At 38.1% G+C, this 25,301-nt stretch overlaps 1 protein-coding gene across 1 annotated transcript; it reads right to left on the bottom strand.

Moving 5' to 3' along the window:
* Positions 1 to 3,194: 3,194 nt before the first annotated feature.
* Positions 3,195 to 24,145, bottom strand: TPH1 (tryptophan hydroxylase 1). Its single transcript, XM_034995635.1, has 10 exons — positions 24,029 to 24,145; positions 18,069 to 18,252; positions 16,082 to 16,182; positions 12,780 to 12,847; positions 12,432 to 12,628; positions 10,091 to 10,226; positions 9,177 to 9,303; positions 7,621 to 7,716; positions 6,454 to 6,587; positions 3,195 to 4,705 (listed from the first exon to the last, which is right to left on the bottom strand). The coding sequence occupies exons 1-10, from the start codon at positions 24,143 to 24,145 to the stop codon at positions 4,531 to 4,533; spliced, it is 1,335 nt and encodes a 444-aa protein (XP_034851526.1). The 3' UTR covers positions 3,195 to 4,530.
* Between the last annotated feature and the right edge of the window lie 1,156 nt (positions 24,146 to 25,301).

The following is a 25,301-nucleotide window of genomic DNA, read 5'->3' as shown; positions in this document are numbered from 1 at the left end:
GATAATATTTTAAAAATCTGTTTCAAGTCACTGGAGAACTATCAAAGCAGCCAGAACTTGAAAGGCCAAGATTTGGAAGCTGAGAGATTATATCTGGCACTACTTTTCCACTGGAAGTGTTTGCTAATTAGCAAGCAGTGACTTGGAGGCTAAGAAACTGGGCTGAAAGCTGTAGCTGAGAAGCTGAACAGTACTTTCAGCAATCATATAGGGGTGGGAAGGATGACAGAAGGAGGGGACAAAGGCAGGAGTCCAGGGTCCCCAGGGAGAAGCCCCAGCACACACACCCATAGCTTGCCTTTGGGATCCCTAAAGTGCTGCACTCTGAGAGTAGAGGTGAACTGGAAATAGACCAGCCCTCACAAAGACAGATGGTCAGCTGCAAATTGGCTTAATCCCTAAGTGTACTAAGAAGATCTTGGGCGCCTGGGTGGCTCAGTTGGTTAAGCGACTGCCTTCGGCTCAGGTCATGATCCTGGAGTCCCGGGATCGAGTCCCGCATCGGGCTCCCTGCTCGGCAGGGAGTCTGCTTCTCCCTCTGACCCTCCTCCCTCTCATGCTCTCTGTCTCTCATTCTCTCTCTCTCAAATAAATAAATAAAATCTTAAAAAATATACTGCCTGCTAGAATTCCCTCTGGAGGAAGATAAAGTCATCCAGAAGTTATGGGGGATCCCAGATCAGGACAGTGATTATATTAGTGATTCTTTACATATGGATGTTTCTTTTTACAATGTCCTTTCACAACATAATTCCTCCAATAACCCAGTGAAGTAGATTTAACTCCTTATACAGAGTAGGAACATATGATTGAGACTTTATCAAAAACTCCAGAAGTAGTGTATGGATTCCCTTATATCTCATATTCACAGGCTTTTCAAGAAATGTCAGGATGTTATAGATTTCTTAAACTTACGACATTGCTAATATATATTTAAATCAGGTTTGGGTTTTGGTTTTTGTTGTTTTGTTTTGTTTTGTTTGAGAGAGAGAGAGTGAGAGGGAGAGCCGGGATTCAGGGTGGGGGGGAGCAGAGAAAATCATAAGTGGACTCAATGCCCCAGCCGGGGCTTGATCTCACGACCCTGAGATCATGACCTGAGCCAAAATCAAGAGTCAGATCTTAACCGACTAAGTCACCCGGGCGCCCCATAAATCAGTTTTTTAACTTATGTTTGACAAAAAAAAAAAAAAATTGCTTGTTAAGAACATGAATTTTGGGGACACGTGGGTGGCTCAGTTGGTTAAGCTTCTGCCTTCGGCTCAGGTCATGATCCCAGGGTCCTGGGATAGAGCCCCACATCAGGCTCCCTGTTCTGTTGAGCCTGCTTCTCCCTCTCCCTCTGCCTGTTGCACCGCCCCCCCCCCCCCCGGCTGTGCCCCCTCCCTCTGTCAAATAAATAATCCTAAAAAAAAAAAAAAGAACATAATTTTGGGGCGTCTGGGTGGCTCAGTCAGTTAAGCGTCTGCCTTCAGCTCAGGTCATGATCCCAGAGTCCTGGGATCAAACCCCATGTCAGGTTCCCCACTCAGTGGGGAGTCTGATTCTCCCTCCCCCTCTGCCCCTTCCTCTGCTTGTGCTTTCTCTCAAATAAATAAATAAAATCTTCAAAGAAACAAAAAACATGAATTTTGTGTCCATTTATTATTATCCAGTTGAATAACAAACTTACAAATCATAAATGTATATTACATAGTAAAGACTAGACTGAAATGGACCATAGCATCTTTATTCATTTCCTAGAAATTAATATATGAACTCTATTATGTGTGCCTTTAAAGAACTCCAGGATTTTTTCCTTTTTCAATTTGAAAGCCAACTTAAAAATTAAGTATAATTATATACATTCTGGTGTGTCATTACTATTATATAACTCTGAATTACAAAATAGGCAGATTAAGAAACATAGGCATTCTGACAACCAGCTTTTGGAGCTTTCTTCAAAAAGTCAGGAAAATATCACCTAAGTCTTTAAGTAAAAAGTAACTGATTAAGAATTATAAACCAAACTTTTGGTTCAATTCTGTTCTCATATTGGAGTAAATATTAACATATTCTTAGATGTTTTGAAGATATAAATTTAAAATACATGAAAACTCTCAGGACTCCTGATTTACCAAATATCACAAATCCAGAGGTTAGAAGAACTGAAATCAATCATGAAATATTTCCATTATTCTGAAGTAATGAATAATAATGATTGTGCTTTAACATTCATTTTAGTGTGCTTTAGTCATAGAGTGGTTTTAAATACCATAGTTTTAAAATTCAATAACTATGATTCTTTACCATGATCAAAGTTGTATTAATATAACCAGATACAGTATGTATAATTTGCTATTAACTGTTATCTATCATGGTTTTCTTACAATAGATTTCCTTGCAACCAAATATACCAGCTATAAACTAGCTAATCAGTATTTCAAATGATTTTAGATTAGCTAATTTAGATCAATTACTATCAAAGGTCTATTAATAGTTATACTTAACTAAAATTATAAGTAATGTATAAATCTGAAATAGCATGAATTTCTCTTCCCAATTCTACTTCATTGTAGGACAAAAAGTTTTTTTATAATTTCTTTTGAGGTCTAAAAAGGATTAAAAGATCTAGTGGTCTGGTGAAATAAAATGTGCTAAAGGGTATACAATTTGACTATTAATGTGGGGAAAAAAGTAAAAACAGTTTTTTAAGTAGCTAATTAAGAATGAAAAATTGGTGGAAAATATGACCCTTAATATATCATTAACAGAAATGACAACACTAGGAGAGGAAGCTGATAAGGTGTAATATTCAGATGATTCTGAGGGTTTTGTTTGTGGGGTTTTTTAACCTTTTGAGTTTGAGATACTTGATAGGACTACCATGTTGTACAAACCCATTTCATTCTATGTGAATGGTACCATAAGAAGTTGTACAATATTAGCCTGATTTAGGGACATTCAGATGGAAAATATCCAGCAGGCAGCTGGACTTAAAATGCAAAAATTCAAGAAAGATGTCAAGGTTAGAACTGCAAATATGGGAGTCTTAGAAAATAAGAATTGAAGTCATGGGGGCACATGGGTGGTGCAGTCAGTTGAGCATCCAACTCTTGGTTTTTTGGCTCAGGTCCTGATCTCAGGGTTGTGAGATCAAATCCTGTGACAGGCTCCACACTCAGCGTGGAGTCTGCTTAGGACTCTCTCTCCCTCTGCCCCTCTCCACCTTCTAAAATAAATAATAAATCTTAAAGGGAAAAAAAAGGAATTGAGGTCATGGATGTGGATGACATTTCCCATGAAGAGATGGCAGAGAGAGAAGAGGACCAGAAACAGAAACCTGAAGAGGGCGTGGGGAGGAGGAAAGGAGCAAATCAAACAGACAGCATGTATTCAGGAATCCAGCTTCACCCTCTTCTATCAGGTCCATTCCCTGTATGATATAGCCAACAGCACATAAAAAACAGTCCTTGCAACCCTTGCATTATTGCTGTCAGACCTAAAATGGTCTTCTTGACCTTTCTTACATCCCATTTCCTCACCTATTTCCCCACCCTCTACCCCTATGCCTTGCCTCTGTATTTATGACTTCACTTGTATCTTGGAAATGAAGTGCTCAGTGTTGCTTTCCCAACTTTAACTTTGTGCTTCTCTCATCGGTCTTAGTTTGAACTCTCCATTTGACAATACCATCTCCTGCTAACCTGAGGACAAAGCCCATCATAATACTCTGCATGTGTGAGTATAGGGCCTTGCAAGTGGTCCCCCCACCTCCATGTTCCCCTTGGCCATGAGTAGAACAGATAACCTAAAACAAAACCAGCATCATGCAGTGCCTTCGAAAGGAAAGTTTCTCACTCAAGGAGGATGGTCGCTTGGGAAGGGGCTCCCTAGTTCCATACCAAAGAAAGTCCCAAATTCTTAGCCTGCTCTTGAGGATTATACCCCAATCAACCTTTCCAGATTTGGCTACTCATATTTCCCTACAAGATACCACACTTGAAACTAGACGACTTCCTCTTTACAAGGTACGCTTCACATGCAAAGGCCTCTATACTTCTGCCCACGCTAGCAGTGGAGACAGCTGGTCTCCTATTCAATTTAGGGCTGTGAATGTGATCAAGCTTGGCACAAATTCAATGATAAGTAAGATACTTTAGATATAAGAGGATCTTAGGTAATAGTATGGGTCAGCTCCATAATACCCATCCAGGCATTTTAAGTGATCATAAAAGTCATTTTATTCAAGAAGGATTAGGGAAAAGAGAATCAAGCCGGTATTAGATCTATCTCTAGGGTCAAAAAAATTCTCTATAAAAAAATGAGTGGTCAGTGAATTGTATGGTATATGAATCATATTTCACTAAAGCTGTTACAAAAAAAATAATGGGTAGTGGTATACAGTATTGAGGTGCAAATTTCCAAAAGACTAATTAAAGAATAGGAGTAGAGAATATTGTTTGGAGGCTGTCCCTCCACAACCAGGTCTTCAAGAAAAGCAGGAGCTGACCCACAGGTCTCTGAATTGACACTCAGACACTCTCAGGATCAGATGCTTGGCTGTCTGCTGACCTTCGCAAGGGCATCACTGACGACATCGAGATCATGCTGCAGCTCATTCATGGCGCTGGTTATGCTCTTGGTGTCTTTCAAGATCTGAATACTCCGTGTGTATGGATTATACTTCACTCCAAATGGACGCTTAATTGTTTTGGTAAATTCTCTGTTTAAGAAAACAAATAAGAGGCAACCAATTTCTAGGAAGCAGAGGATGAAAACTGAATGAGCAACAGCAAACCTATTTCACACACTAGGTGAAAGGCAAATCTTTATTAGTTGTTCACACAACCAATCTGATGACTTTCCTACACAGCACATGCAGAGATCCCCTAGAATCCTACACAGGTTGGAAACCTAAAACTGTCATAGACACATCCACCCCTGCATTGCTAGGGAAAGATCCTGTGGATGACTTTATTGGTGATTTATTACTTTATATATTTCTTGGCTAGAGTAAGGAGACCAACTACAGTAGCTTTATCATGAGACAATGGCAGACTTGGCCACCTAGTAACAGACCTCTCAGCTGTGATTTACCTAACTATACCTGCACACCTACACATTTGCGTGGACGCACACACACACACACACATACAGAGGCCAGGAACAGTCCTGCCTCCTGCACATGGACATTCTTTCTGTTTAGAATGTCTGCCTCTAACCTTCTCTCAAATGACCTAACTTCCACCCTTTCTTCATGCATTCAAGTCCTACCCTCTTCATCAAGTCAACATTTGAACTTCTCATTTGGTACCCCCAAGAACAACTGTGTTCAGGACCCCAGGAACACAGCAGAGGACAACCGTACATGAGTAAGGGCTGAAATGCAGCTTGCAATCCACCTGGTCTACCCAGAAGGGACCCCTTCTTCAAGTCTGCGCAAAGGGGCCATATGTGCTAGAGGAAGCCCTGCTAGTATTGTTATTGGGTTCTGTGCCTGGCCTAACTCCGCAAGTAACAGAAAATCTCTGGAAGACAAGGAGCATGTCTTCAACCCCCATATATCCCACAATGATCTCACTGTGACCTCAGACCCTTTCCACCAAATGTTTTGTTGATTCTGCTTCTATAGTCCTTTCCTTTCCTACTACCTCTGTCTTGGCCCAGGCTCTTATTTTCACCTTAAATATTACAAAAATCTCCTGAGTAGTTTCTCTGCCTCCAATGTCCTCCTTTCTTAACAACACACTTAGCTGATTAATAGTTAAAGCATAGTAGGTCACCTGGGTGGCTCAGTAGGTTGAGCATCTGACTCTTGATTTCAGCTCAGGTCATGATCTCAAGGTGGTGAGACTGAGCCTCACATCAGTTTCCATGCTCAGCACAGAGTTTGCTTGAGATTCTCTCTCTCCCGCTCTTTTTGCCCCTCCCCCTACTTGTGCTCAATCAATAAAATCGTTAAAAAAATAGTTAAATCATAGCTTCATTGCATCACACTCTTATATTTTTCCACCTCCCTTACCTTTTTTACACTGTCCCTTAGCCTAAAACTTAACATATCTAAATCCTATTTATCCTTCAAGTGCTTTCTCAGATGCCATTAAACTTTCCCTGTTCCCCCATCTGGAATAAATTGTTCCTGAATAAAATGGAAAACAAAGTTTCATCTGTATCTCTCTAAGGCTTTCTATGCTGTTATATGGTAATTTGTATGCAGTTTATTTTCCTAATAGATTAGAAACTCTGATGGGAAGAAACCAGTTTCTCAATGTATCTGATTCATATATGCAATCACCAAACATCACCATAAACAACATACTCTAAATATTTGTTGTGAAAGGGAGATACGTCATAGGCAGAAGGTACCTCCTAGGCGTCTAATTATCCAGCTGCTTACTTCTGTGATTTGTTACCATTACTGGACCTATCTTTTGTAGAGGGAAGTTAAGACATGCGGAAGATATACTTTACCTCATCTTCTCCTTTGCATCTTCAAAGCTTTCAGATACAAAGTAGACATCCTGAAAAGTTGTGATGAGACACTCCTGTTTGCAGGTAATCTTGGGATCAAAGGGCTTTACTTTGGCATGTCCAGAAAGTGAATGCTAGAAGACAAAGAGTCAGTGAATCAAAGAATACTGTTTAATTTCATGGATCACATCCCAAACACAACCACCAGAATCAGCACACCTCTGAAGGTACGACTGCAATGGCCCCAACCTACAGTTCCAAACTTATTTCCTACAGCATTATCTAAGCCACAGTATACTCCAGCAAAGCAAATGGCTGCTGCTCCCCATAAATGCCCCAAGACCATCTCCATGACTTTGTTCTAACACTCAGGTGTAAGAGGCACCTGACAATATTTACGTATATTCCTGCATTATGACACCTACTTCCTAGCCTGCACTAGTAATTTCTATACATGACTTATACCCACCGTCAGGTGGTAGACTCCTGAGAGCAAGAAGTACCGTGGACAGTATTTGACACACACCCATCACTCAGCAAACATTAAGTTCATTCCTTTATTAGATAAATAAAATTCTCAAAAAATTCCATAGAATTTAGGAGAAGTTATTGCTAACACACTAAAAATGGTGAGGGAACAGCAAAACTTTGTAAGCAAAAGCTTTAAAATACTTTTTATATAAAAGATATGTCTATTGGGGCACCTGGGTGGCTCAGTTGGTTAAGCGGCCAGCTCTTGGTTTTGGCTCAGGTCATGATCTCGGGGTCCTGGGATCAAGCCCTGCATGAGGCTCTGCACTCGGCGGGGAGTCTGCTTGGGGATTTTCTCTCTCTCCCTCTCCCTCTGCCCCTCCCCTGCTTGTGCACTCTCTCTTTCTCTAAAATGAATAAATAAACCTTTAAATAAATGAAAGATATGTCTTTAGTGTGTCAACTATATTCAAAAAAAAGAGAAAGAAATTAAGTAATTAAATTCCACATATAAGTAAAAAACATTTAGGGTATCTCTATAAACCTAGGAAATAGAGAAAATTGTCTCTTAAGTAATGTTTACTGCCACCCCAAGTATTTTCCATAGTATGCACTTGTTCAAATCCAAAAACTCTTTCAGGTCATATCAATTATATTAAGTAAACATGGCTATGTGGAGAGACTTATGGCTTTTACCTTAAGTTCACTGATAGAAGAAAGTAATCCAGCACCAAAGACTCGCAACTGCCCATCTTGTTTACAGAGACCAAACTCCACAGTGAAAAAGTAGCACTGGAAAAGGACATTGATGTTACTTTCACAGCCTGAATAACTCAATTTAAAACAAACTGCAACTCTTAGTCACTGACCCAAAGTGCGCTGGAATAAAGTTCAAGATCCCCAGACTTGTTCCCAAGTATTTCTACAATCTGGCTTTATTCTAAACCAGCACTTTTCAAACTGCTGTTCCCAGGACTCTTCTATACTCTTAAAAATTACTCAGGACCCAAAGGACCTTTTGTTTATGTGAGTTAAGACTGAAAACATTTACATGTTTGCTAATTAATTTTAAAGTGTAATAAACCATTTCATGGTAACATACCAATTTAATGCAAAGTAACTATATTGCACAACACAAAAAAAGGGTCAGGAAAGAAACATTGTTTTACATTGTTCCCAATCTTTTTAAATGTCTGTCTAGATGTTATTTAATGTCTGGCTAGAAAAACAGGATGGATTCTCATATCTGCTTCTATAGTTAACCTGTTGCCATATGTTGTTTTGGCTGAAGTATATGAAGAAAACTCAGCCTCACACAGGTAAGTAGTTGGAAGAGGCTATGTATTGTAATAGCCTTTTCACATAACTGTGGATATTCTTCTTTGAGACTACATCGAAACTCAACAAGTGGTAATTTCTTGAAGTTCAGCTGCAATGTGGAATATGAAACCATATCAATGAACTCTAGTTCTTATATTGAAATCCACTTTGCATTCTGAGTGGATCTTTCACTCAAGGACCCTGTGCAAGGTTTTCAGGAACACCAGGGGGTCCCCAAACCACGATTTGAGAAGCACTATTCTAATCATCTAGCCTTTTTCATACTACCTCCCCCACCCTAACACACTCTGTTCCAGCTTCTTGTCATTTCCCCAGATACACCAAGCACCTCCTTGTCTTTCCTTGTGTGCCCTCATCCTAAGATGCTCTTTCTTCCCTTCTTGGCAGGTGAAAACATGACTCATCTTCCCTAGGCTAGTCCAGATACTCCTCTTCCATGAAACCTTTCCCAAGCCATTCTCTGACCTCCCAGAACACTCTGCCTGAACTTCTCTGTAGAGTTCATCCATTCAACACAACTGACTCCCTAAGTTGTATATAAATTCCTTGACGGCAGGAACCAGGCCTTACTCATCTTTGTATTTCCAGCACGGTGTCTTGTACCTAATGTTCAAGAACATTTTTAGCATCATTTTCAGAGAACCTATCATTTTTACTGAAAAAAGATCTACAAATAATTAACATTATTGAACGCTAGTGTTTCTCTACCTTTTTTTAAAGCCCATATGTCCTTTTGATGAACCTTATAATTTCACATCCTCCTTTAATACTATTGAAAGTATTTAAATTAAATTAAATATGAGCAAAGACAAATTTTCTAACAGTCATCTTGAATATGCACTTTTAAACTCACACTCCCATCCCACCCCAATAAGAATTACTGATCTATACAGCTATTTTCCAATTTATACCGTTGCCAGTTTTTGAACAGCCTCCTCTGAAGCTCCAAGGGAAGCCAGGCCAATTTCCTGGGAGAATTGCGCAAAACTAGGTTCAGCCAAAAGGGGAACGTGACCTAAGAGTTCATGGCAAGTATCTCTGAAAAAGAGGTACAGGTTTGTCACTCTGTGATGCTTATGTCACATATAAATGCATGGTCAACAATTCAATCAAGCCAAAATCTGATCTTACTTTTATTCAGGCGGCATTACTTTGCAAATGGACCATGAACGACACTAACAATTTACTAAAGAAACTATTTTGGTTCAAAACTTAGGCCACTCACAAACATATACACATAAGATACCCATAGACATGTCTGCCCCACACCCCCACCAAATCAGGTCTCTGCTCAAATGTCACCTTCTCAGTGAGTCCTTGTCTGATCACACCTTTCAAAATAGAAACACTCCACACATACACCGCTTTCCCCTTTCTCTGCTTTATTTTTCTCCATGGCACTTATCAGCATTGATTGGTGATATTAAATATATATATATACACACACATTTATATATATAAATGTATATATTATATTATATATTTTAATGTGTATATATATATATATATATATTTACTTGTTTGTTTATTATCTCTATCCCCCATTGGAATATAAATTTTATGAAGGCAGAAATTTTTGTCTGATTCTTTTTACACTCCCTCTGCTTAGACTAGCACCTGGCACCTAACAGGTAAAGGTTGTCATTTAATAATAGTTATGATAATGGCTAACATATATAGAGCATGGAGCGTGTATTATGTGCCAGACACTGTTCCAAATGCTTTACACATGTTCATTCATTTAATCTTCACACAAGACTCCTGAAGGAAGTACCATCTTGACAAATAACTATTTGATGAACGAATATTAAACAGAAGTACTCACGGCTCTGGGGTATAGAGAGGGTCTGAACTGTGTCTCACGTACTGTGTGCAGTGAAAAACCCGGAAGGCTAAACCTGATAAGAAATCTCTTGGTGATAAGTAACCAGCCACGGGACGGATGGAAAAACCCGTGCGCTCTGCAAAGCAAAGGAGAAAATGAAGAAAATCTTCACCCCAACAGACCATTTACTGTAACATTTTAATCCCGCCAGTGGTACCTAGAAGCACTTTGAGGGAGAATATGGAAACTAAATGTATCATGTGTGTACTCTGCGAAAGTAATAATTATTAAGCACTTACCATGGGGCCAGGCAATGCGTTAGACCTTACATATTACATCTCCTTTCATGTTTACAATTCGAGTTTATTATTAAAGTTTATTCTCCTCATTGTGACGACTATTAAACTGAGGCTCAGAGACTCAATAATGTGCCCAAAGTCACACCGTAGATGATAAAGGTAGAATGAGAGCCCAGGTCTTCTTATATTATACCTCGCTGTCTCCTTAAAGGGTTTAGAATATCTCCTAGACAGTCTTACTTCCTTTAAAAAGAAAAAAAAACCCAACTAGGTCTATTAATTTAGATCAGAATCACTTTTTAAGCTATGCCATTTTTAGCCAGTACTTTCTCTTGCAAAGTATGTTTGATCTAAATTGGATGGTGCTCTTTGATTCCCCAACAGCTACAACTGCTTGCCCTGTGTAGAAGGGGGCCTGCCGGTAGGACAGCAGTGACTAGGGGGACCTCTATAAGCTCTACGCTTGCTGTTCATTTCAAACCCTCGCCCTCTGTTCTTCCAGTTCCATCTGGTTGCTTTTGTACTTGGATTCCCCCACTCTCATGGGTAGACTTCATGGTCCAATAGAACTCTCCACAATAATGGAAATGTTCTATACCTAGCCTACCCAGTAGGGTAGCCACTAATCACATGTGGCTATTAAGCACTTGAAATGTGGTTAGTTTGGCTAGGAAACTAACATTTTGATTTATATTAATGTGAATTATTTAAACAACCACATGTGTCTAGGGGCCACCATATTCGACAGTGTAGAGAGTTCCTTCCAACCAGTGTTTTGTTTGAACTATCATTTAGGTTTGGTTTCCCTCTTTGACAGTTTCCCTTGAAACACCTTTAGCAACCTGTTCCGCATCCAGCTCATGCTCCAGACCCCAAGTGAACAGCTTTCAGTTTTGTATCCATAACAAAATATTTCCTCCAAATCTCAAGCAAATTTAATTTGGTAACTTCTGTAGCATATGCTTGCCCATCTTTGTAATACCCATGTGTGAGGTCACATACATTGGTTCTCTGTCATCCTTAATCACTTTTTTTAAACCTAGTTTTTATAGGAACCATTTATACAAGTTCTTCCCTTATAAAACAATAGTGCCTTTTCCTGCTTAGTTTTTCTTAGTTTTGTGCATAATAAGAATTATGGAGTTGAATAAATATGTAGGTTTTTATGATGGTCTGTGTAAGAAATTCAAAGATAGGAATTTCAGACCATGATGGAAATAAACTAAACTCCCTCTGAGTGAAAAACATAACTTCTATTTGTTCCCTAATGTTCTAGTCCGCAGAGATCAAAGGGGATATTTATTTTTCTTATATATTGTAAACCCTGGAGATCACTGATCATTTTACTTCCGTACTAGCTAGAAAAAATAAGGAAGCCTGAAGAAAATAGGCATGAAGAACTAAAAGAGAAAAAAAATGTCCTTAATCTTTGTTGATGCTTCTACTAGCACATCTTCTTCCTTGGGAAAATGATAGTCTTAGGGTGGAAAGGAGCTTCAGAGACCATTTACTCCAATCTTCTCCAAGGAGCCTGACTCTCCTCTACCACATCCCTGACAAATGGGTGGAGAGCTTTGCATGAAAACCTCCAGGGATGCAGAAATAACCATCTCATGAGCCCGTTCCATTTTCAAATGGCTCATTTAACAAGGTCTTCTCCATTTTGAGCTAAAAGCTTGCAGTTTCTATCCAATTGTCATTTACTTTAGGGCCACATAGTATTCCCGCTATTACCTAAGATGGTCAGCTAGTATTTAAATAAAGCTTGAATGTCCCCCATATCCCCAGGTTAAACACCCTAAGAGTCCTTCAAATTTTATTTATATAATACATTTTTCCAAGCCCCTTATAATTCTGCTCACTGTCCTCTACACTTGCTCCAGATCATGATTGTCCCTCTTCAGATGGGATGCCAAATACTCCAGGACAGAGTAAGGAAAATTCTGACCTCCCATATACTTGAACTTTATTCCTCTATTAAAAATTCTGTCATGATCACAACAGACTTCAACATTCCCCTTACAAAAAATTAAGCATATTACCTTTTAAAAAGTTTGAGACATCTTCCAGTTGTGGGATATTATCTTCCCGGTACCCACAATATTTAGAAAGCAAAGGTAAGTTTTTGAGATACTCTCTGCAGGCATGGGTTGGGTAAAGTTTGTTGAGCTCTTGGAACACAGTTCCCCAGGTCTTAATCTCCTCCTCAGTGAATTCAACCTTGGGAATGGGGTCTCCACTAACGAGACAAAGAGAAGTTATTTTGAATTAGCATTCAATAAACAATAGCACTTATCTTTTGAGCTAAGCATAATTTACTAAATGAGCATAATTTACTCTATTCATTTATTATTTCAAAATTGAATAAGTTATTTTTATAAGACACTTACTGTTTATAGTTCATAGCCAAGTCTGCAAAATACTTCCGTCTTTTACGGTAGACATTGTCTTTGAAGCCCTGATAATTAAAGAAAGGTTTAAAAATATCCATCCTAAAAAATACTGACAAATGAAGGTTTCATTATTACTCAAGTTACGATATTAAAGGGCTACATTATTGTTATTTTGAGCAAGCACTGTTTAGAAATGTATGATCATTTTTATTTTAAAGGCAATGTTATGGGTGGGGGGATGGGGTAACTTGATGATGGGCATTAAGGAGAGCATGTGATATAATGAGAACTGGGTGTTACATGCAGCTGATGAATTACTGAACTCTGAACATCTGAAACTAATGATATACTAATGCTAAAAACTGAATTTCAATAAAATAAGTTAATAAAAAAAGGCAATGTTATATGAAAGCTTTATACTATTGTGGCCACTAAAATAAAAGATACTATAGATACCAAGATACAAAAATCTTATAGTGGCTACAAAAATAAAATGGTTTCAGGAATAAGAAAAGCATCATCCTAGTTAAGTACACAACTCTTTTCCAAATGTGAGATTTTTTTTCTTAATCGTTTGACTACTTCTTCAGCTATATTTTCCTATAATCATAATTAATAATAAAACAGTAATTAATAATACATGAAGTCATGACAACTAAATCTAGCTTTAGATTTTATCGCAAAGTAAAAACATACTCATATTTGCAAAAGCAAACAATGCTAATAAAGAAATAAAATAGTAACGTTAGAATTTATACCTAGAAAAATATTTTTTAAAAATAGGTAAAATAAGACTTCAAAAAGCAAAGCCCAGGAGAAAACAGCCAATAATACAAAACAGGAAAGAAGGGGAAGACACTTGAAAGGGGAGAATGAGACTCATCTCTTTAACACAGATTTACAAGCCTCTCCTAGGCACCTGGCCTTGTGCTAAAATCCAGAGAAACAAATAGGAACAAAGCAAAACCTGGGTCTTCAAGGAGTTTACATCAACCAATTATTATGAAACAATATGCTAAATGCCTTATTAGAGATATGCCCAAAATGCCACTGGAACTCAAAAGAGAAATTCCTCATCCAGAGTATGTGAAAAAGGGTAGTGAGGGTCAGGAAGGGTTTCCCAGCGATGACTCCCAAGCTAAGTCTCAGTAAAGGAGTGGGGACAGCTGGGTGGGAAAGGACAGAAAGGACAGCACCGATGACAACACAGCAATGAAAAACAGCACGCTGTGCCTAAGGAAATGTGAGCTGGAGCTTGGAGAAGGAGGTGGAACATAGCGCAGACTAGTTTGAGGTCTGCTAGTAAAGGTCTGAAACAGCTTGGATTTCAGTCTTTGGGTAATGGGGAGTCATTGGTGGTTGTTTTTTTTTTTTAAATAACAACTTTATTGAGATATAATTCACACACCATAAAATTTTAAAGTGTACAGTGTAGTGATTTTTAGTACATTCACAGTGTTGTGCAACTACCTCCATTATAATTTCAGAAAATGTTTATCCCCCAAAGAAACACCATACTCATTCACAGACTCTCTGCATTTCCCTTCATCTCCAGCCCCTGGCAACCATTAATCTGCTTTCTGTTTCTATGAATTTGGGTATTCTAGATATTTTGTATAAAAGGAATCATATAACACATGGCCTTTCGTGACCAGCTTCTTTTACTATCACAGTTTTCAAGGTTCCTCCATGTTGTAGCATGCATGCATCAGTATTTTGTGTTTTTTTATGATCACTAATATTCCATTTTATGGATGTATCACACTTTACTTATCTATTCATCAGTGGATGGACATCTGGGTTGTTTCCACTTTTTTGTTTTTATGAACAAAGCTGCTATGAACATTTGTGTACAAGTTTTTGTGTGGACATATGTTTTCAATTTTCTTAGATGGGTACCTAGGTATCACTGGTGAGCTTTAGGCAGAAAAGGGAAAATGATCATACAGAGGTTTTAGATCATTCTAGTGACTATGAGGAGGATGGGTTTGAGGTGGTGAGCTGGAGGCTGGGAGATGAGTTAAAGGTGTGCTAATAGGAATAAACAAGGAACAAATTTAAGCAATATTTAGGAGGTAAAATCAATAGCACTTGGCAGTGGATCAGAAAGAAATTATTTAGTCACCTCTCCATAAACATGCTCCAGATTTTCTTACCTCTGAACCTTTGCTCATGTTGCAATGAACTGTCCTTCCTCCCCATCTCTTTCCTGCCAAACTCCTTTAAGGCCTCGTTAAAATGTTGCCTTTCTCTGATCTCTTCAACTAGAAGTGTTTGTCTTCTTGTGTACATCTCAAAGCAATTTGTTCCTGCCACTTAGCACTTTTCACAATTTAATCTCATGTTTATTTATAGATGTGTGCTTTATCTTTCCAACTGGACTGCAAATGCCTTGAGAGCAAGTATAATTGCAATTAATAAATTGCTCGATGAGATATTATAGAAAAAAATAGGTGGATCAGCTGAGGGCCATCTAAGGCAATATGCAGTCAATGAACAGAGCTACCAAGCAGCAAATCAAAGCACTGGTGCATACCGCTCCAAAATTGCACTCTTTTTTTCTCCACCCTCCCAGGACCATAGGACTCCATAAGCAACCTTAATGCTCTGGGCTTACTGATTCTCCAGTTTATGCCTGTACCCTGTCCCATATAATTTTCCAAAGAAACAACTTCCTAGTTCATCAACTGCCTAATAAACCAGTCATGCAGGACAGCATGGGTGATAAGTCTTTCCCCCTCCTATCTTTACCCCCCGCTTTCCAATAATCCATACCCACTTTAACAAAAATTGCTGCAGATACTGTCTTCATTTTAGCAGAATTCTTAGAAAAGCTCTTATTACTAGGAATGCCAGATATGGGACAGTGTTTCAGAGCCAGTGAAGTTAGATGCCTTCAGGAAGTTAGTCGGGATTCCGCCAGTGTGGAGAACTACCAGCACTTCCCGAAATCCAGATTAAAACCAGATCCTATTTAGTCTAGCATAAGCATGTTCTCCCAGAAAAGGAAAGAATTTCCCTTAATTTTTAGTTTGCTTTAAATTATTTTCATGAAAAGATTTATTAAAAATATTTACAGGATGCGGGCGCCTGGGTGGCTCAGTTGGTTGAGCGACTGCCTTCGGCTCAGGTCATGATCCTGGAATCCCGGGATCGAGTCCCGCATCGGGCTCCCTGCTCGGCAGGGAGTCTGCTTCTCCCTCTGACCCTCCCCCCTCTCATGTGCTCTCTCTCTCTCTCTCTCTCTCTCATTCTCTCTCTCAAATAAATAAATAAAATCTTTAAAAAAAAATATTTACAGGATGATCTGCATCCAGTTCAGAACCATACATCAGAACTCTGTTGGCACAATGGTCCAGGTCAGAAATCTTCTTTGGAAACCAAGGAACAGTTTCCATACCTGCAAAATACAAAACCACTAACAGTTGAAGAGACAATCTTAAATAGGCAATAAGGAAGAAAAAATTAAGAAAGTCATAAATACATTTGGATGAAATTTTTTATTGTAGCTTGTACTTTGAGTCAAAATTTAAACAAGTAAATTGCTCTATTTATAATAAGTAAATTTTATTTGAAATTTTTGAGTTCAAATATTTTTTTGAGCCTTGATTTCCTAAGGGTTGGTGAAATGCTACACTTTGGTAATGGACCTAAAATACACCAAAACAAAACAAAACTGTTTAAGCTACATATTTAGCTATCCTGAAAAAAGCAGAGTTAGGATGTACAACTTTGCAGACCAATGTGCAAAATTTAATGAGAACTTTGCATGTTTCTTTTTGTCGATGCAAAGGCTCTTAGAGATCACTGATGTCTTTGCCACTTTGATCTCTCACCCTCCCTCAGACATACAAGCCCTCCTGTAACTCTGGGGGTTTGCACCTGTTGTTCTCCTGCCTGGATAACCTACACCCTACTCCCACTTCCTGCTCCGCCCCATCCTTCTGTTTTCCTGAGAATGTCCTTCTCTTCCTTCAAGACCCAAATCAACCTTCCCTGACCCTGTAGGTGGAGCTAATTCTCTGTCTTCCGGGTTGCTCTGATTCTCGGAAACGGAATCGTTTAATAATCTTATATATAAGATATCTTATATCTGTCTCATGGGAAAGAATGGGAAAGACTCTAGGGGAGGGACTATACATATATTTGTATCGTTGCTTCTCAGTAGAAATAACTGACACAAGTTGGTATTCCCTAAATATCAACTGAACCATTTAGCCCCTAGGAAACTCTTCATATTATAGATGCGATAACCAAGCTCAGAGAGGTAATTTACCCAAGGTAAACTCATCTCTGTTGGAAGAGAGAGGACTAGAATTCAATCCTCCTTGCTCCAGCCTAATGCTCTTTTTAACATACCCAAAAGTGATAGTCAAGAGATTTAACCAGAAATACCACAGGGGCAACAATCACTCAAAATAGACATGAGCAGAGTCCTAGGCTTCTGCTCCACCAGCTGTTAACCCTTTGGTTGTTGGTAGTGGGCCTAGGACTCCTAGGGTAGCACCTGGAGCGCACAGGCTTTAGGCATGGTGGGGACATGCAAGGGACTTGGGGAAGCAGCTATCTGCCACTCAGAAATGGAAGCATATTAGTATTTTAATAACTTACACAGCCATAAAATACATAACAGATGAGTGTCAGCCCTGAGTATACCCCAAATTGTGCATGTCATAAGGGATTACTTTAAATTTAGTATTATATACAAAATGTGGTTGAATTATCCTTTTATCTTTTGTGCCAAGTAAATGACAAGGATTTTTTCCACAACAGAAGATCTTAGCCATTAGAAACCTTAGGAGGCTTAGTTGCTTTTCACTTACTTTTGGTGGGAGTGGGGACAGGGAGGAGTGTGTAAAGAATGTATTCACATCATAGTTGTCAGCATCTATCAATATTCTCAACAAATTTGAATATTCACTTAATATCTGCCAGATGCTAAGCCCTGTGGGAATTTCTAAGTGCTCAGGGATTGTAAATTGAAGGTTTGTGAAATTAAGAAATGCTTAATGATTTGGAAACTGAGAAAACTTAATCAATTTCTAACTATTCTGAATTCTTCCTTATACCCAAAGTTTCCCTCTCGCTTCTCTCACACTTGATAAAACGTTACTTTATAATGCTCTATAGTATTTTGAGCAATTACATTTTCTGCTCCCTTCACTACCAAACTAAGCAATTTGAAGAGACAGAGTTTTATTTTTTCATGCCTTCAGGATAAATTGGAGATTGGACACACATTATGTACTTAATCTTCTGAGTGGGATTTTCACTTTTCAAACTTACCATCTTCCTTCACAGTAAAACTGTCTGGTGGATTCACAGAGAGAACGTTAGTATGGGACTTCAACAGATGAAAAATATCATTCAATTGTTCTCTGTTGATATCACAGTCAACAAAAATCTCAAATTCTGAGTTTCTTCTCTTTGATTTTCGGGACTCAATATGTAACAGGTTCACATGCTTCTCCTGGGTAAAGCAGAGAGTAAAGATATATATGACAGCCTCAGATGGTAATAGTCTCTGAGTTCATTACTTTCACTACCACTCAAAATCAATTCCAAACTCACCATCATAGTCAAAAGAGAAAAAGGCTGTTTTTAGTGCTGCCAACAGCAAAATAATTCCCCCTAAATATTAGGTACTGTTCAAAAAAGTTGAAAAATTCATCACACCCTCCAGAAACTAATAAAATAACACCCACTAGAAGTCCCTCAAATTGCCAGAACTGAATGGCCTCAAATAAAAATATCAAATCTCCTAGACAAAAAGAACTTTTCAAAAATTTCTCACAAATAAAAGCATTTTCAAAAAGTGATATTAATGTTAGTCCTTTAGAAAGGAAAGTTTCTTTTGTGAATATGCATTTAATAAAATTAGATGAACAGCTTGAACAGTGTATTTAATACCTCAAATCTCTTAAGCTACAAACTTAGTAAACAGCTGAAGCAGATTGCTTCTTCTGCTCTCTTCCCATGCCAGCCCAAGCTGGGTGCCCATATGTGCACACCTGTGGGAGGACGATATCTTCTCTTACCAATTTGGATAGCTGAGGACTAGCACCAGTGGCATAATAATGAAACATAAGAACCAATTACCCAACATCTAAAAAAATGAGGTTAGAATATCTGATTTCCAACACTAACCTTTTCAATTTGAATTAACTTGGTGAACACCTATGTAGCCCCGTAAAGGCTGTGAAGCATACAGAGAAAAGCAAGACATACAAGGAGTTTATAATCTAGTTGGCTAACATATGAAAGACTAAGAGAAAGCACAAGTAGTAAGCAGGTGCAGAAGATGTTCTGGGAAAAGGCATTATGGGCTAGAGAAAGTAGATATTTCCATGGAGCAGACAGGAACCAAGATGAGGCTTAAAGAATAGATAGAGTAGGAAGACAGAAGGGAAGAAGGATTCCAAACAGGAAGAACTGTATATGCAAAGGTAGAAATGAAGTAAGAATTATTAGGAACATGAGCAACAAGAAAAAAAGAGTATCAGGGATGTTGGGAAATTGGAATATGCAGGATTTATCCTGGAACATAGACTTTATCATGGAATCAATAGAAGAAAGCCAGTTACTAAATATACTGGAGTTGATCAGAACTAAAGGAGAGTTTCTGACATCAGCAATAGCAACATTTTTCTAGTTATGTCTCCTGAGGCAAGGGAAATAAAAGCAAAAATAAACAATTGGGACTACATCAAAATAAAAAACTTCTGCACAGCAAAGGAAACAATCAACAAAACTAAAAGGCAACCTACTGAAGGGGAGATAGTACTTGCAAATGATGTATCTGATAAAGAGTTAGTATCCAATGTTTATAAAGAACTGATACAACTCAACACCCAAAACCAAATAATCCAAATTTAAAAATGGGCAGAAGACATGAACAGACATTTCTCCAAAGAAGACATCCAAATGGCCAACACACACATGAAAAGATGCTCAACATCACTCATCATCAGAGAAATGAAAATCAAAAGCATAATGAGATATCACCTCACACTTGTCAGAATGGCTAAAATAAAAAACACAAGAAATAACAAGTGTTGGAGAGGATGTGGAGAAAAAGGAACCCTCTTGCACTGTTGGTGGAAATGCAAACTGGGGCAGCCACTCTGAAAAACAGTATGGAGGTTGCTCAAAAAGTTAAAAATAGAACTACCCTACAATCTAGTAATCACACTACTGGGTATTTACACAAAAAATACAAAAACACTAATTCAGAGGGATACATGCACCCTTATATTTATAGCAGCATTATTTACAATAGCTAAATTATGGAAGCAGCCCAAGTGTCCATCCATAGATGAATGGATAAAGAAGATGTGGTATATATACACAATGGAATATTATTCATCCATAAAAAAGAATGAAATCTTGCCATTTGCAATGACATGGATGGAGCTACAGAGTATAAAGTTAAGTGAAATAAGCCAGTCAGAGGAAGACAAATACTATATAATCTCACTCATATGTGGAATTTAAGAAACAAAATAAATGAGAAGAAGAAAAAAGAGAGAGAGAGAGAGAGAGAGAAACAAACCAAGAAACAGACTCTTAACTACAGAGAACAAACTGATGGCCACTGGAGGGGAGGTGGGTGGGGAGATGGGTGAAATAGGAGATGGGGATTAAGGAGGGCACTTGTGATGAGCACTGGCTAATGTATGGAAGTGTTGAATCACTATATTGTACACCTGAAACTAATAATACACTGTATGTTAACTATACTGAAATTAAAATTTTTAAAAATTTTAACAGAGTTTAATCTATTTCTTATTAATTTTTACAATAAGAATGCATTCATAAATATTTTCTGAATTATGACTTGAATAAATATAAAGTTAAACTATGTTTTTAGAGACAAAGATGCAAAATGTCAATTCTTCCTAAATTGCTCAATAAATTGAACATTATCAAAATCAAAATCTTGATGGAATTTGTTGAGGAAATGTAACTAAATAATTTAAAAGTCCATCTGGAAGAAAATTTTAGTCAGGAAGACCCAGGGAAATTTACACAAAGTAGAAGTAATAAGTGAGACATTCCCTAGCATGTATTTCAATTACAGGAAAAGAGCCACAGAGAAGTTAAGCAGTTTGCCCAAAGGCACACAGCTAATAAGCGTCAAAGCTGGAATTGAAACTCAAACTGTCCTGCTCTATAGCCCATGCTTTTAAACACTAAGTTGTAATCCTGTTTACCAAAAAGGAAGTCAAAATAATGGATGATATGGCTCTTCTTTGAGCAAGATTTATATAATCTTAAGAATGAAAACACTGAACACTGGCATAGCCAAAAACTGGGACATAACTTCATTGGGAAGATGGGGGGAAGGAAAGTCAAGGGGGCCACTGGAAAGGGGACTGTGTCAAAAAAGCCATCTTTACTTTCATTGTAGGAAATCAGTAGGTGGTATCTACAAGTGAAAAAAATCAAGAAATACACAACAAGTGTACTGTTTATAAACATGGAAGTAGGGGCGCCTGGCTGACTCAGTCGGTAAAGCATGGGACTCTTGATCTCTGGGTTGTAAGTTCAAGCCCCATCTTGGGTGTAGAGATTACTTAAAAATAAAATCTTAAAAAAAATGGAAGTAAATTCTAGAAAATGTAGTTAAAAGAGTTGAAAATAGTTGCCTCCTGCAGGCTGAGGATAAATAAAATGAGACGGTTACACATCAACATGGGTAGATCTTAAAAACAGTGCTGAGTGAAAGAAAAAGTGTATTGTACAATAACAATTACATAAATTAACACACACACATAAAAACTACATATTCTAAAGTGCACATAAAAATAATTCCATGTACAGATCAAATATATCAGAACAGCTATCAGAAGAGAGAAATGGAGACTGAATGGAACAATGAAATAAAACAGGAGGAGGCTGTATAAATTGATGATGATAGTCTACACATGATTTAAAGTGTATGATTAACTCAACCCTTTGCTGTAGGATTAGCAAAATAAATTAAACTTAAAAATGAGGAGATATGAAGGGGAGCCTGGGTGACTCTGTCGGTTAAGCATCCAACTCGATTTGGGCTCAGGTCAGGATCTCAGGGTCGTGAGATCGAGCCCCACATCGGGCTCCGCACTGGGCGGGGAGTATGCTTGAGGTTTTCTCTCTCCCTCTGCCCCTCCCCCCATAAACAAACAAACAAATAAAAACATTTAATAATGAGGGGAGTTGATGAAGACCACTTATTTTCTTCATAAGCCTTAAAGTGTGGGTTGACTTTTTAAACCATGCACATGCATTCTTTGATTAAAAATAAAATAAAGAAGAAAGTTGATGGAAGAAGAAATATAGGTACATTATTTAAAAACTCAAAGGTAATCAATAAAGAACCAATAAAATCAAAAGAATCAATAATCATATAATTATCAAACTTGGGGGAATGTAGAGAGAGAAGGGATGGAGATGGTATCAGTATCATTAACGAGAGAGCAAATATCATGTAAAGTTGATAACTCAAAGAGAGGTATCAGAACAATATTTAGATATTATAAATTCATCATCAAAGGGACTCAAGAACAGAAATAGCTGAGAGGTTGCCTCTAGGGAGTGGGACTGAGGATATGGTGTATTGGGTAGGAAAACATGCTTTTCATTGCAACTCTTCTAGACAACTGGTCTGTATTTAAAATTTTTAATTCTTTGAAATATTTTCACATGGCTATAAAATAGCATGTATGGATATAAACTTGATTTTTAAAACTTAACATCAGCTCTTTACATATTAATTCTGTTAGTTCTCACAATGACCCTATGAGGTAGGCAGGGTTCTCATTTTATAGATGAAAGGACTAAAGCACAAAGAGACTAATTAATTTTTCCATGATCACCCAGCCAATAAATAACAGAGCAAGGATTTCAACTCAGGGGGTCCACCTCCAGAGTCTAAGAATTTAATCCCAATGATGTTCTATTAGCATACTTTAACCTGTCCCCTACCCTTGGAAAAGTAGCTTGTTCATAATTTTTAGTTCTTATAAATAAGTCTTTGTATCCCTAAGCCCATAAACTAGGTTAGGTCCCCCAGTTCAATGTTATCATAATACTATCTGGTATTTCTTTCAGGTCACTTCGCACACATGTAATTATTTACTATTATTATTTGTTTACTATCTGTTTTTCCCCCTGATTACACACAGTGCGAGGGCAGGCACTGTGTCTACGTTGTTCAGGTCCACATCCTTAGATTCTACAGGGCACTTGGCACACAGTAAGTACTCAGTAAATATTCGTGTTCTGCCTGACAGACCCCTAATCCCTCAGGATGGATTTACGGGGGGGCGCCTGGTGGCTCAGTGAGGTAAGACTCCAGCTCTTGATTTTGTCTCAGGTCATGATCTCGGGGTCATGAGCTCAAGCCCTGCATAGGGCTCCACACTGAGCACTGAGCATGGAGCCTGCTTAAGATTCTCCTTCTCCCTCTCCCCCCACTGCACCCCCCCAGCTCGCGCATGTGTGCTCTCTCTCAAAAAAAAAAAAAAATTAAAAGATGGATTTATGGAAGTGGAATTACTGGGTCAAATTGTGTGAACATTTTAAGGCTCTAATACATATTGTTTCCCTACATATTGTGCCAATTTACCCTCACACCAAAGGTGTATTTAAGTCCCAAATGCATTGAAGCTTTGACCATAGGGAACAGTATAATTGTAGAATCTTTGCTATTTTGCTATATTAAAAATATCATTAAATATATTACTAATGTCATTAAATAATATTAAATTTTTAATATTCTATTTCATTACAACAAAATTAAGATCTGCTTCTCTGAAATCTGTGAAGTGAATCTTTCCTCCCCCGTTTCTTTATTAGCTATTTGTATTCTCTTCTGTAAATGGTTTGTATCCCTTGCCCATTTGTTAGAATTAAGCAATATTTTAGAAACTTAAGTGCTTAAGAAATTTCTCCCATCCATCTCTGAAGAATTTATAATAATTTATATTTTATGGGGCACCTGGGTGGCTCAGTCATTAAGCGTCTGCCTTCAGCTCAGGTCATGATCCCAGGGTCCTGGGATCGAGCCCTGCATCGGGCTCCCTGCTCTGTGGGAAGCCTGCTTCTCCCTCTCCCACTACCCCTGCTTGTGTTCCCTCTCTCGCTGTGTCTCTCTCTGTCAAATAAATAAATAAAATCTTTAAAAAAAAATTTATATTTTAAATATAATTTTAGAGACTCCTTTGAGAAGAGTATTATGCAAAAATATGGAGAGTGCTTACCTGGAAGATTTTCAGTGCTTTTATAAGCCCACCAACTTCATTCTTTAAGGAAAAAATGAGAGTTGCTCTTCCTCTTTCTAAGGAATGGTCTTTATTTTCCTTATTGTCTTCAATCATGGTCAATTGGTGTAGTTCTCTAAAAACAGAGTATGAAAATAGAAAGGTCTAAAAAAGAAGTTGTGCAATACAGATTATATTTGAAACCAGTAAGACAATGTTTGATAACATTATCCAAGTTCTAGTTTCCTCATCTGTGAAACATGGATTTGTAGATATGCTTCACAAAACTGTAATGAGACCAACAGAAGATAAAACATTACCTAACATAGTTCCTAGAATATAATAGGCATACAGTGCATGTTACTAGTTTCCTTTTTCTTTTTTTCTAATTCAGTCCCTTCAGGGTGATTCATGCCCACTGGCTTCTTGCAGTCTTCCTACTGTGACCTGAACTGGGCACTCTTCCTCTATGAAAGCCTACCCCCTCTCCCCGCACAATTTCAGCACTTTATTATACTGGGTCTTGAATGTTTGATTCATGCACGTCTTGTCTTTCAATAAGGCAGCAAGCCCCTTCAGAACAGGGACAAGGCCTTCTATTTCTTTTGTAAATTCAAGAGCTTGGGCAACTCTGGACACATGGGGACCACAAGGAAAATGGCTAGCCAAAATAATTCTGGTTCCATACAAGCATATTCTTTCTTCTCTGACTTGGAATCCCCCAGGCCGTGGACCCTGAAAGGCCAGTTAGCCTTTTCAATATTAGCCTACAAGAGTTAGTGATTATAAATTCAACTCTGTGTGTGTGTGTTGGGGAGGTAAGGATATTGTGGGGGATGAATATGGGGTATAACTTTCAACTGAGAAATATACACTTGAGAAATAAGATCTGGATTAATACATGGAAACAACATATTGCGGATTTATTCTTATTAGTTTTCTTTTGGTTATTAATTCTTCCTAACTGCCCAGTTTCATGTTGGAGCTCTAGTGGAATTAACCTTTAACAACTTAAATTGATATAACCGATTCCATTGTCTTTCACCTGCTTGCACTCATTGATCCAAGCCTGAAGCGATACACCCAGAACAGGTATAGTATGTTGCTCTGGGCTTGAAGCCAGATAAACTGTGTCCAGTCTCCTACAGTTCAAACTTCATTGCCTCATGGAAGTCTTCCCCGACCTCCCTAAATCAATCCCCCTCAGCGTTTGAGAAAGCCGCACCATATACCTCCCATTCATAGCAATGGTCGCAGTTGTAGCTCTGTTTCA

This window comes from Mirounga leonina, unplaced genomic scaffold (assembly GCF_011800145.1).
Source record: "Mirounga leonina isolate KUSES-001 unplaced genomic scaffold, KU_Mleo_1.0 Mir_92, whole genome shotgun sequence".
In the NCBI taxonomy this organism is placed as follows: domain Eukaryota; kingdom Metazoa; phylum Chordata; class Mammalia; order Carnivora; family Phocidae; genus Mirounga; species Mirounga leonina.
This window is presented reverse-complemented; position numbering and strand designations above follow the sequence as displayed.

Excerpts from the sequence above, each read along its gene's own strand:
- TPH1 (XM_034995635.1), bottom strand. The coding sequence starts at position 24,145 with ATGATTGAAGACAATAAGGAAAATAAAGACCATTCCTTAGAAAGAGGA. Across the intron at positions 12,629-12,779 it reads TTGGCTATGAACTATAAACA|TGGAGACCCCATTCCCAAGG; the intron begins GTAAGTGTCTTA and ends TTGTCTCGTTAG. Across the intron at positions 6,588-7,620 it reads CTTCTATCAGTGAACTTAAG|CATTCACTTTCTGGACATGC; the intron begins GTAAAAGCCATA and ends TTTGTCTTCTAG.